This window comes from Gymnodraco acuticeps, unplaced genomic scaffold, assembly GCF_902827175.1.
Source record: "Gymnodraco acuticeps unplaced genomic scaffold, fGymAcu1.1, whole genome shotgun sequence".
Lineage (NCBI taxonomy): Eukaryota > Metazoa > Chordata > Actinopteri > Perciformes > Bathydraconidae > Gymnodraco > Gymnodraco acuticeps.
In genome coordinates, this window is record NW_022990224.1 from 1,303,455 (window position 1) to 1,316,567 (window position 13,113).

Sequence of the window (13,113 nt, forward strand, 5' to 3'; positions counted from 1 at the left end):
TCTTCTTAATATAGGATTTGGCAGTTATATCATAGCTTGATGGGTATAGCTGCAGATCTTAAAAGAAACAACAGCAGCTCTATTATAGTTTAAAGTAAGTTTGGCTGCAGTTTTGTCGATTCTAAGCATGAAAAACTCAAAGCACTGCGAAACAAAATTATAAAATATGTGAAATATATACACCGTGAGAGACCTTTTAGATATGTAATGTTATACTGTACAAGGTTGTGCATTCATTCCAATATAATGAATGGCAGACCGGAATAAATGCTTGGCTCTGTTTGCCATTTCAATGTTTCTACACTTCCCTTATGTTTTATAAACATTTATCATGCCAAATGAATTCCTATTTGCATCTGGTTTCCATACTGAAAGAGAATTGAGAAAAACCTCAGAACGGATTATCTGATAAATCCCATGTTTCCATGTGGCCTGCACTATGCACTACAGACCACTGTAAACACAGTTTTAACAACTTTTGTTTGTCACCTTTGAATGTTAACCAAAGAAAAAACTAAAGTTTAGAGTTTAATAACTGAAACTCCTATATTCTCTCCATATTCTGAGGATTTAAAGTGCGTCTGTGGTATCAGAGTTTACAATAACCTTTCTGTACTTTATTATTTGCCCCTTTTGTTTGTTTGTTTGTTTATTCACCATGTAAAGCGGCCTTGGGTCCCTGGAAAGGCGCTACAAATGTAATCTATTATTATTACTTTTGGACATAATACACTGAAAGGAGAACTATATTATCATGATAGTATTATTGGTTGTAAGATTTCAATATCTTATAATAATGACTGATGTAGTTGTTTTGTGGGCGAAAAATAATATATGTTGTAAGTACATAAGTAGAGATGTTTGTCAATTAAAAGCATATTTTGGCAAGTCATTATCATGTGAAAATACTTATTATTGAGTTTATTGGCCTAATTTGGTGTAATTTCAATTCATTCTGTAAACATGTTTTTGTTGACATGCTTATTTTTTGCAATATGAGCAGTTAGACAACTCTCAAATTCCATCACGTAGTCAGATTGTATGACTGTATTGCCCCTTGTTCATATTTATCTGCTAATTACAAAGGGAAGTCTAGCCCGAAGAAAGAGGGGAATTTGTTTTTTCCTACAGTCCTGAGAATAGCTGGCATCATTTCTGGGCATTCCTGGTATTTGTTGTCATCGAGCAGTGTAAGTAGAGTGTCCAGTTTTAGCAACACAGACTGAGATTAGTATCTGATCTGATTCATCCCATGTTCATCCCTTGGCCTCACTTGCACTCAACAGCAAAAACAGTAGTTAATTTGTGTACATAGAGTGCCTCCACTGCCCTCTAGTGGTGAGGAAGCATCACATCAATGTCAAGTCAAAGTACTTCTCTAGGAAAAACTATACATTACACTACTCATTACACAGACATATGAAATATATGCACATACATTGCAGATATAGATTAAGAGAATAAACTCGTTCCATTGAGCCCTCAGACAGATGAACATAACACTATGAGTGGCCCATGTGCTCTTGAAAATACAGTGTATGATTCTAGGCAGCCCCCGTGGAAACAGCTTTAATGGTTCATGTATAAACTTGAAATGTTAATGTGCTGTCACTTGCCACAATCTCCCAAAGGCACACACTTTAAAAACCTCCTATACCATAAAAATGCTTTTTAGGAACAGCTGTAAATCAACCATAACTGCTCTGCCATATAGGCCATATCAGTGTTTTTGCATGTTTTACTACTTTTTGCAAGACCATTAACTGCAAATCCTACAGGGTTTACCCTCACTTAACTGTTGAACATTTTCCAAAGCATACTTTAAAAAAAAGACTGTTTTTTTCAACATTCTTCATGCTGTGTGAAATCTGCTTATAGAGAGTGTTCATTTCACGAGACAAATAACAAACCACAGTACACGTCATGTCCATTTTTTGTTTTGCTAAAGTTAGGCGGCACGGCAATAAGGGTAATTATAATTGTGAATTAACACGTTTAAAACATTGAACGATGGTGGTAAATGATCAAAAACTGCAGAACAGCTACTAAATAAAGGGACAGCTTCATCAAATAGTGTTTCCAAGTTCAAGAAAAAAACCTTAAATATCGATTTTGAGGCCAATTTGGATGCAATATCAGCAAAGTGCTCAGAAAAACTGTAATCTAGAATCACATGACAACTGGGCAAACTTCATCTGCTAAGGAACATTGTCTGATACAATCAAAACTGTTGGGATTACTTGGTGTCAATTTGAATCTATTGACACTTTAAGTGTGCTCAATACTGACATTCATTTCTATTTATTGGAATGGATTACAGTGTTGTGCTGGTGGGAAGTTCAAACATGTTTCCTTCAAGGAGTCACCAAATGTCAAGCTCCAAATTAAAGGTTAATTTCATTAATACAATTTAGAAATGTCAGAGAAGACATTTTTGGGTGGCTATGTTAAACATTTCTGAAGCTGTGCTCGGCCAATTTGGACTCAGTATTCTTTAAATCCTGGCTACTGCCCTGGTGGCCAGTAAAATGTAATTCCATCATCGTAAAAATAGATGGTACAATTTGAGAAATGGTTGGCAGTGATTAAGTAGATGGTTAGGGTCCTAAAACACACAATATGTCTTAACTGGCATTCTTAATGTCTGAAAAGAGAGTCACAATGACAGTGACAAAGTCTCTGCTTACAATGTATGCTTGCATGTGATTGAGTTCACTCATATTAAGCCATGAAACCTACAGTAATTGAACTATTCATATCTTAGACTGCACTGAAACTTTTATCCATGTATTTTTTATTTTAATGTTTATTTTATTAGCTTTTCTTTTTAATGACTGATTTTAAATGCCTTTTTCTTAATGTCTTTCATTTTTTGTAAAGCACTTTGAATTGCCTTGTGTTAAAAAGTGCTATATAAATAAACTTGCCTTGCCTTGCCTTGCCTTACAGTGAATGCCAAAGATGTATCTAAATAAGTTAGACGACACATTAGAACAGATTTTACCATCTGGAAGAGCTGCCAGAAGAAAATGTTTGTATAGCCTGTGATATAGGTTACACTTTGGCAGCCCTGCCTGAAATTAATCTCCAAAGTGCTTGAATTGATTTGGCCATGGATAGTCAGAATCCCTTGGGCCATTGGCAATGCTTACAAAAACCACATATTTACAGCCCTGCTGGTAAGCACACAGGGGGACATAAAAGCAAAAAATGCTTTTAAAAGGCTACTAAGACATGAGAGTGAAGGCTGAAACCTGGCAGCAACACTATCAATCTGGCCATGTCAAAGCTTGATCTTACAATGAAATAATACTGAGTTGTATGAAGCAGTTTGGTTTTGTGATGTTCACTTTAACAGAAGATGATGATGACTCATCAGTACAGTTTGTCCAGAATTCAGAAAAGCAACAGAGGACACACTGGCAAATGGCAGGTGTGATGTGATGGCACTGTGTGAATGTGCACTGGGGTGTTGTTTAGAAGGAACACAGTTGATGGTTTCCTTCCAGGTGTCAAATCGTCAGATTAAGTGTTTGGCATGAAGTGCCAAAAACACTGTCCATTTGCAAGAGCAGAGAGATGAATGAGACAGTTGGCGAGTAAACAGCTGATGCAGTAATTCTCAAATGTGTCTACAATGCAAGCTGGATAGCTGTGACAAATGTCCTACTGCATTGCATACACTAAATTGTGTAAAAGCAAAAGTGTTCACAGGGCTTTTGGTTCTGGATATACATCATGAAGTCCCTATTAATCTACAGTGGTGACATACCCAGTGGAGTTAGCCATCTGCTAAAGACTTCCAAATCTGTATGTAAGATTTATTTCAATGCAGAATTAACGTGTAACTGCTTTAGCCAAAACAAACAACAGTGGAGGGCAAGGAGAACACAATCTATTATACCTCTGTGATTTATACAGACATTTTTGTGCCTCGCCATTTTTTTAGGTCAATAAGTCTTTACCACTCTCAAAAAATACGTTTAGGCCTTCAGGTATCAACTTTAAAACTAAAAGACAAAGAAAGCAGGGGGGTCACAAACGTTCTATTTATATTTTAAACATAGATAAAACTCACTTGCAAATGGTTTTATTTACTCATCCAACCATAGAGGAAGAAAGAGCAATACAAACTACTAGGGCCGGGACTTTAACGCGTTAATTAAGATTAATTAATTACACAAAAATTAACGCGTTAAAAAAATTAACGCATTTTAATCGCACTTATTTTTGCACCGCGGAACGTTTCTCACTGGATGAGTTTCAGGCGTACCGATTATACTGGAGCACCAACTAACGTTCATGACTTCAGACAACAACAAACCACAGTGAACAACAGTGGGAAATGTTGTTTAAAAAACGTACGGATGGAAGCGTCGATAAGAGCACGGTTGTGTGCAAATTATGCAAAAAGGAATTCGCATATCACCGCAGCACATCAAGCCTCAAGTATCACCTCAATGCAAAACATATAGCAGCTAGCGTGGAAGCTAGCGTGGACGTTAGCCTCTTTTATCGCGTTCACACCAAAAAGAGCCGGTACTAAAATTAGTTCATGAGAACCTTTTTACCCCCACGAAAGTCCCTGCTAGAGAGCAGAGAGCTGCTAGAGAGCAGGGACTTTCGTACGGCTCTCTTGTGAGAAAATAGCTATATTTCTGATTGGCTGGGCGGATTGCAAACCACGCCCCGTAAAACTCGCAAAAAGTTTTGTGAAGCCGCCATTTATTATCCTCGCATTAGCATTATTAGCATTAGCCCAGCGCAGAAACGCAGAGAGACTAACTTATGGCAACACAAAATAAAACATGGGAGCGGTGGAGATGAGGAGGTGTCGGCGTTCTGGCGATTTACTCGGAAGGCTGCTGGGACTCCCAGCAGCTTCTACTGAAGCCAGTCCCCAACTCCGGGGACTTCCGGCCGGGGACTTTGGGCGGCAGTATACGCCGTGAAGTGGTTTGCGGCCTGCTAGTAAACCCAAAGCAGAAGAAGAAGAAGTGACGTCAGCGGCTTCATTTGCGTAATCCACCCCCAGGTTCAAAGAGTTCTCATGAACTAAATTCTCATGAACCTTTGTGGGAAAAGTACTGCGGTGTGAATGCGCCTAATGGTATACTAAAATCCATGTGAAAAAAAATTGCTTCTCACTGTTCTTAGGTCAAATATGTATATGCGATTAAAAATGCGATTAATTTCGATTAATTAATTACAAAGCCTCTAATTAATTAGATTAATTTTTTTAATCGAGTCCCGGCCCTACAAACTACATATCTCCGGTGACTTAGTATCAGAGTCGTCTACATTTTTGGTAGGTTCACCACATTTCTCATTACACCTCCCCTCGCGGTGATCAAGCGGCGGCGCGCACGTAAGCATACATGTGCAATGCGTACCAACGAATGAAGAGGTCTCCGCCCCAACACGTGAAGTTGTTCGTTAGTTAAGCTAATATTTGTTTTGAGAACGGTAATTTATAATTAACCTCACATATACTTTGTTCGTTGAATAATGTTCTCAATTTCGTTCCTTCATACTCCGCCTTTTGTACTATAGCTAAGGTAACTTTTAGCTAACTAACATTAGCTCGGAAGTAATATAATGTTGTAATTAGCATTTTCTTCTAGCTAACTTTGAAATGAGCTAACTATCTAGCCTCTTGGTTATTTAGAAATGACTATATTTTGTATTAGCTTTTTGTTTGTCCCTGGCCTGGACGTGTAAGCTAACTGAGTAAATGCCATGTAAAAAATAATATCCAAAACTTAAAAGCTTGTTAATAACGTCAGGTAACAAATGTTTGCAAGATTAATAAAAACTGCTTTTTTGTTTTCCTAGTGTGGAAATATTACGCTAGCTACATCGGCTAAGTTACCATTTTGAAGATAATATGCTAACAGCTGTGCGGTGCATGCTGTCTAAGCTGGTCTCTCCATTGTGGAGGACTGGAGAGGCTGATGGACAGGGCCTTTGCTCTGATGCAACAGGTAAATGCAACATTCTTCTAAGTATAATAAGTTCAAGCATTACAATAGCAAAACACGGCAGCATATGTCATGCCATGCATTTCTTTTGGCTTTCAGGCCAGGAAAACATTCGCCACCTCCGGGGCAGTGTGGTGACCCAGCTGTGCCTCGACTATGGCATGATTGACGATGCTATCTACTTCACCACCGGAGAAGTGTTGGGCGGGATACCTCTGAAAGAAGGGGACGTGGTGAACTGCATAGCAGTACGTGATGGTGCCCAAGGGGGATGGAAAGCTTTAAGGGTGAGAATCCGGTTCTTTGCTCCAGCATGAATTTGCTAACATCATACAATTTATGTTTACCTGATGTGAATTAAGTTGTGATCGGTCGGGTCTGCATATATATATATATCAGGGTTTCCGTTAGCCGGTAATTACTGTTCTATTTCGTCCCTACTGACCGCCAGAGGCGGTGCTTTAGCACTGGATGTGTCCATCGCGCGCATGCGCAGCTCGAGTACCAATACCAACAAAGTCACCTGTGACCCACGTGACACCGGCTATATCAGCCGGTGTCGTCAGTGGATCTGTTCCTTTCATCTTCTCGCTGTGCGAGAGTACCTTGGCTACATTTTTTGTAGCCTACAGCGTTCGTTCGGTTGGAATATTTGTTAAGGATTCTCTGCAAACAGCTGGCTGCGTGCAGCTTCGCGACTCATCCAGTCGGGGCCGCGGGTTTACCCGTCCTCCAGGAGCTGTGGCTGGCTGCGCAGAGACTTCGTTCGGACAGGTTGGTGTCGGCTTGGTTGGTGATGGCAGTGTTTTCGCTCCCTCTCCCAACCTAGTTGTCCCGTTACTGTCTGTTTTGCTTTTTGGGCTTCAACTTTTATGGTGACGGAGGTGTTTCCGCTCCCTCTCCCAGGAGTTGCCCTTGCTGTGCTTTTGTACTTATTCTGCGAACTTCATTAGCATTGAGCTAGTTAGCAGTAGCGCTGCAGCCACTCGGCTGACGCCGTGTTAAGCACCGGAGTTTCCCGTGCTGTTTTTTCTTTAAAAGCCAGTTTCCGGTCTTAGCTTGTGTAAAGCTTCTTGATTTGGGGTGTAGCTACATCCCCTTTGTTTGTTCGGCGAGTAGCAGCACCGCTCTACTCTTCCCGTTCAGCAGGTAGGCATTCGTCTTTAATTTAGCCAGTGAAGGTAGTGCTCTCGCCCCCGCTCCTGGTAGACGCCAAACTACCTTGTTTATTCCTTTAAGCAGGTAGCTGGTGAAGGTTGTGCTCTCGCACCCACTCCCGGTTACGCTGCATCTGGCACTCGTGTTTAATTTAACCAGTGAAGGCAGTGTTCTCGCCCCCGCTCCTGGTAGACGCTAAACTGCCTTGTTTATTCCTTTAAGCAGGTAGCTGGTGAAGGCTGTGCTCTCGCACCCGCTCCCGGTTACGCTGCATCTGGCACTCGTGTTTAATTTAACCAGTGAAGGCAGTGTTCTCGCCCCCGCTCCTGGTAGACGCTAAACTGCCTTGTTTATTCCTTTAAGCAGGTAGCTGGTGAAGGCTGTGCTCTCGCACCCGCTCCCGGTTACGCTGCATCTGGCACTCGTGTTTAATTTAACCAGTGAAGGCAGTGTTCTCGCCCCTGCTCCTGGTAGACGCTAAACTGCCTTGTTTATTCCTTTAAGCAGGTAGCTGGTGAAAGCTGTGCTCTCGCACCCGCTCCCGGTTACACTGCATCTGGCACTCGTGTTTAATTTAACCAGTGAAGGCAGTGTTCTCGCCCCCGCTCCTGGTAGACGCTAAACGGCCTCGTTTATTCCGTTGAGCAGGTAGCTGGTGAAGGCTGTGTTCCCGCACCCGCTCCCGGTTACGCTGCATCAGGCATTTGTCTTAAATTAACCAGTGAAGGCAGTGTTCTCGCCCCCGCTCCTGGTAGACGCTAAACTGCCTCGTTTATTCCGTTGAGCAGGTAGCTGGTGAAGGCTGTGTTCCCGCACCCGCTCCCGGTTATGCTGCATCTGGCATTTGTCTTAAATTAACCAGTGAAGGCAGTGTTCTCGCCCCCGCTCCTGGTAAACGCTAAATTGCCCGGTTCCCGTTAAGCAGGTAGCTGGTGAAGGCTGTGTTCCCGCACCCGCTCCCGGTTACGCTGCATCTGGCACTCGCCTCTAGCTCAACCAGTGAAGGCAGTGTTCTCGCCCCCGCTCCTGGTAAACTGCCTTATTTATTAACCCAGCTAGGTGAAGGCAGTGCTCTCGCTCCCGCTCCCTCTGCCGGTAACGTGGGTATACTTACATCCCTCTTTCTGTTTGGCGAGTAGCGGCGCGGCTCTACTCTTTCTGTGAAGCAGGTAGCTGGTGAAGGCTGTGTTCTCGCACCCGCTCCCGGCTACGCTGCGTCTGGCTACCTACAGAATGGCTCATGCATGTAGCGCCTGTATGGCTTCTCTTGAGGCCGAGGACGGCCATGACCGCTGCCCCTCTTGCCTCGGCCTCGAGCATCTAAGGGAGGCTCTCACGGTAGGGGCCTGCATGAACTGTAGCTGCATGCCCCGGGCACTCAGAATGGCTAGACTCACGGAGGTGGAACAGCTGGCGGCAGCCAACGGACACCTCTCTTGGTCACATCCTCCTCCAGATCAGTTCGGCCGTCCCCGGCGACTTGAGGGAGCGATGGCCATGGGTGCACCCCCCAATAGGAGGACTAGAAACAGGCTGTCCTCTAAAGTGGATCAGCTGGCTACCGACATGGACACAATGAAGTCGCTCCTCTTGGCCCTTCAGCCAGGGCCCGGTATAGGTGCTGCTAGTGTGCCGCCTGCCCCTCCTTCGGTTGCCGCCCCTCCTTCGGTTGCCGCCCCTCCTTCGGTTGCCGCACCTCTGTATGAGGATGCCTTGTCGCTAGCGGCTTCGGCTAACCTCTTCAATGAAGAGACGGAGGACAAGGTCCCGCTCGAGGAGGCTTCCCTCTCCTCTGCTCAGGGGTCTCGGCAGGGCGTGGATGACGACTCCATGGCGGCCATTATTCGTACGGCCCTGGCGCACCTGCAGATTCCGGTTCCGCAGGCCGACTTAGTTCAGGCTAGTGCCTTCTTCAGGCGTAGCCCAGCCCCTGTCCCCCTCACCGTTCCTCCTTCAGAGGAGTACCTGAGGGAGCTCCAGGCATGCTGGAGGAACACCAGGGCCCTCGGCCACGCTGGCTCCGATGCCCGGACCTTGGCTGCCATGCAGGACCCGGCGAGGGTGGGGCTGGGTGGCATGCCACCCATTGAGCCTGCCATCGCCTCCCTGATTCTGGCTCCTGACGAGGCTCTAAGGCCTGTGGTCAGGTGCCCTCAGCCTCAGTGCAGGGTCACAGATGGGCTGCTCTGTAGGGCCTACGACGCAGCAGCACGCATGGGTCGTATCGGGAACTCCCTCTCCCATCTAATGCTGGCCGTCTCCGCCTCGCTGCAGCAGGCTCCGGCCGAGCCTTCTTTGCTGGGCCTCAGTGATGCATCACTGCAGGCCTTTGCCCTAATGACGAGGGAATTGGGACGAGTTATGTCCTTTCTGGTACAGCCTCGTCGCCAGGTTTGGCTGGCTCAGTCACCACTGACGGAGACATGTAGGAGAGTCCTCCGTAGCGTACCAGTCGTGCCAGGGGAGCTGTTTGGGTCAGCTGCCCTGGAGGCGCTGGAGCGCGCTGCCCAAGCTAGGCAGACCAGGCAGCAGCTCTCGGGTCTTCGCAGACCCGTGGCCACTCCCAGCAGGCCCAGGGGCCGCTCTAGCAGCCGCACTCAGCCACCGGCTTACAGGGGTGGTCTGCAGAGGTCCCAGCGGCCCACTCAACCGGCCGATGGCTTTCGTGCCCCAGGTCGCCTGGCTTCCAGGCGGCCTCGTGCTTCAGAGCCTTACCGGCGCCCCCCAGGGGGCCCCAGGGGCCGGGGGGCTAGGCCCTGAAGTCTCGAGGCCGGTCGTCGGCTGTTTTTCCCAGCAGCAGCTCAGCTACTGGGCTGCCTGTACTTCCGACCCTTGGGTGATTTCCACCCTAACCCAGGGCTACGAATTGCAGTTCCGACGCCGGCCCCTAGCCTTCGGCCGGGTCAGTATGACAGTTTTCAACGACCCGGCGAAGGCCTTAGCTCTGGCCCAAGAGTTGTCCGTCCTCTTGGCCAAGGGCGCAATCGAGCCAGTGGACCCCCTGCTTCAGGGCGGGGGGGTTCTACTCGGCGTACTTTCTTGTGAGTAAGAAAGTTGGCGGATTCCGTCCAGTTCTGGACCTCAGAGGAATCAACAGATTCTTGAGGGTACTACCCTTCCATATGCTAACCACAGCAGACACCCTTCGTGTTGTCACACAGGGGGAGTGGTTCACAACCGTGGACTTGAAGGACGCCTACTTCCACGTGCCAATTGCATCCCATCACCGAAAGTTCTTGAGGTTCGCCTTTCAGGGCCGACATTATCAGTTCTGGGTGCTTCCCTTTGGTCTCTCCCTCTCTCCAAGGGTGTTCACCAGGGTTGTAGCGGCAGCGCTCGCTCCCCTGCAGGCACAGGGCATGAAGGTCCGGCCATATCTGGACGACTGGCTAGTTTGCGCGCCGTCCCGGGCCCAAGTGGCCCAGGATACGGCGCACCTCTCATCCCATGTAGCCCGGTTGGGCCTAACAGTGAACGCCGGGAAGAGTTGCCTGGACCCTTCCCAACAGGTCACTTACCTGGGGATGGTCCTAGACTCGGTCGCCATGAGGGCCTACTTGACACCTCGTCGTGTGGACGACATTTCCCACCATCTTCGCATCTTCAGACTGGGCAAGAGGGTGCCTTACATCCAGTTCCTCCGGCTCTTAGGCAGACTGACAGCTGCCTCAGCCGTTGTGCCCTTGGGCATGCTATCACTGCGCCCCATGCAGATGTGGCTGAACAACTTTCGCTTGGACGCCAAACGGCACAGGCACAAGAGAGTCAGGGTGTCTCAGCGGTGCCTCCACTCTCTGTCCCGCTGGAGGAACAGGGCCTATCTTCTGATGGGTGTGCCTATGGGCGCCATCCCATCCCGCCGGGAGACGGTCACTGTGGATGCATGTCTCTCGGGGTGGGGTGCGGTGTGGCAGGGCAGGACTGTGCAGGGGCAGTGGTCTGCCCAGGAAGGTGCACACCACATCAATGTGCTGGAGCTGCGGGCTGTGTTGCTCGCACTCATGCACTTTTTACCCCAACTGGCGTGCAGGCATGTGCTCATTCGTTCGGACAACATGTCCGCCGTTGCCCAAATCAACCACCAGGGGGGCACCAGGTCCACACAGCTGCTCCGTGTTTCACAGAGCCTCTTGCCTTGGGCGCTCCCCCGCCTCGCCAGTCTGCAGGCAGTCTTTCTGCCAGGAGACCTGAATCAGGTCGCAGATCACCCAGAGGTGGTGGAGACAATTTGGAGCCTTTTCGGCAGGGCCGAGGTGGACCTCTTTGCCTCAGAAGAGTCGAGGCACTGCCCCCTCTGGTTCTCCTGGACGGAGGTGACCAGCCCGTTGGGTCAGGATGCCCTGGCGCACGACTGGCCGGACACTCTCCTGTATGCCTTCCCGCCGCTGCCTCTGATACTGCAGACGCTTCAGAGGGTCCTTACTCAGGGGCACAGGCTCCTTCTGGTCGCCCCCCGCTGGCCGGGGAGAGTCTGGTTCCCACTGCTGCGCAGTCTCTGCTGCAGCCCACCTTGGCGTCTCCCCGACAGGAAGGACCTTCTGTCACAGCTCAAGGGTCAGATCTGGCGTCCCGACTCTCACCGCCTTCAGCTCTGGGTTTGGCCTCTGCAGGGCCCAACCCACTGTTGAGCGGCGTCACGGCATCAGTCAGGGAAACTATCCTGAATGCCAGAGCTCCATCCACTCGGGCACAATATGAGTGCAAATGGAAGCTCTTCTCCCACTGGTGTGTGAGTAAGGCTGAGAATCCGGGGCATTGCTCCGTGGCCACCATTTTGGAGTTCCTGCAGTCCCTTCTGGAGAGTGGACGTTCTCACTCCACTTTGAAGGTGTATATGGCTGCGATCTCTGCCCGACATGTCGGAGTCGATGGCGCCACAGTGGGGTGCCACAGGTTGGTGTCCCTCTTTCTAAGAGGGGCTCTACGGCAGCGTCCCCCTAGCACCCCAAGGGCCCCGGCTTGGGACCTGCCCCTAGTGCTGAATGCCCTATCATCTCCTCCCTTCGAGCCCCTGGCCCAGGTCGGGCTTAAGTGGCTGTCCCTGAAGGCAGCATTTCTGCTTGCCGTAACCTCAGGGAAGCGAGTCGGAGAGCTTCATGCCCTCTCCGTAAGCAGTACATGCCTGAGGTGGAACTCCGATGACTCGGGCGTTACCCTCTGGCCGAATGTGGCGTTCCTGCCCAAGGTGCTTCCACTAGCCCACTCCAATCGGCCTATCCAGCTGGCACGCTTTAACATTCCACAGGAGAGCGGCACACCTGAGTTGCTGTGCCCTGTGCGTGCCCTGAGGGCGTATATTGATGCTACAGCCGGTATACGGCAGTCAGAGCAGCTCTTCGTTTGCCATGGCGGCACTAAGAAGGGTCGTGCTCTCTCTAAGCAACGGCTGTCCCACTGGGTGGTTGATACCATCACACATGCCTATGGGGCCAGTGGCCGCCCCCTGCCATCAGGGGTGAGATGCCACTCTACAAGAAGCATCTCAACATCGTGGGCTGCCCTAAGAAGGGTGCCCCTGGAGACCATCTGTGCCGCGGCATCATGGGCGTCTTCTGGCACATTCTCCAGGTTCTACCGAGTCAATGTCGCCACTCCTCACCCTCTGGGTGTGGTCCTGTTGCCAAGCTCCGCTGCTTCCAGCTAGGTGAGTAAGTGCTTGGATTCTTCATGACATGGTTGGTATAGGTCATCCAGTGCTAAAGCACCGCCTCTGGCGGTCAGTAGGGACGAAATAGAACGATAGTTACGGCTGTAACTACGGTTCTATGAGTCCCGGATGACCGCCAGAGTATCCTGTCACTCAGAATTCTTGTGTGCTCGCGAGAAGATTCTGGGAACAGATCCACTGACGACACCGGCTGATATAGCCGGTGTCACGTGGGTCACAGGTGACTTTGTTGGTATTGGTACTCGAGCTGCGCATGCGCGCGATGGACACATCCAGTGCTAAAGCACCGCCTCTGGTGGTCATCCG

The 13,113-nt window shown here is 48.8% G+C and overlaps 1 protein-coding gene across 6 annotated transcripts in view; it reads left to right on the top strand.

The window, feature by feature from the left end:
- Window positions 1–4,306: 4,306 nt before the first annotated feature.
- Window positions 4,307–13,113, top strand: part of mov10l1 (Mov10 like RISC complex RNA helicase 1) — a 32,690-nt gene continuing 23,883 nt past the window's right edge. For 2 of the 6 annotated variants that reach the window (XM_034218629.1, XM_034218628.1), the window contains exons 1-3: window positions 5,266–5,558; window positions 5,836–5,984; window positions 6,081–6,268. In XM_034218629.1, the coding sequence (XP_034074520.1) occupies window positions 5,888–5,984; window positions 6,081–6,268 (285 nt within the window). In that variant the 5' untranslated portion in view covers window positions 5,266–5,558; window positions 5,836–5,887. Of the gene's footprint in view, window positions 4,362–5,265; window positions 5,559–5,835; window positions 5,985–6,080; window positions 6,269–11,341; window positions 12,784–13,113 lie in introns of those variants that run through there. The other 4 variants (XM_034218627.1, XM_034218625.1, XM_034218626.1 and 1 more) reach the window with 4 other exon arrangements.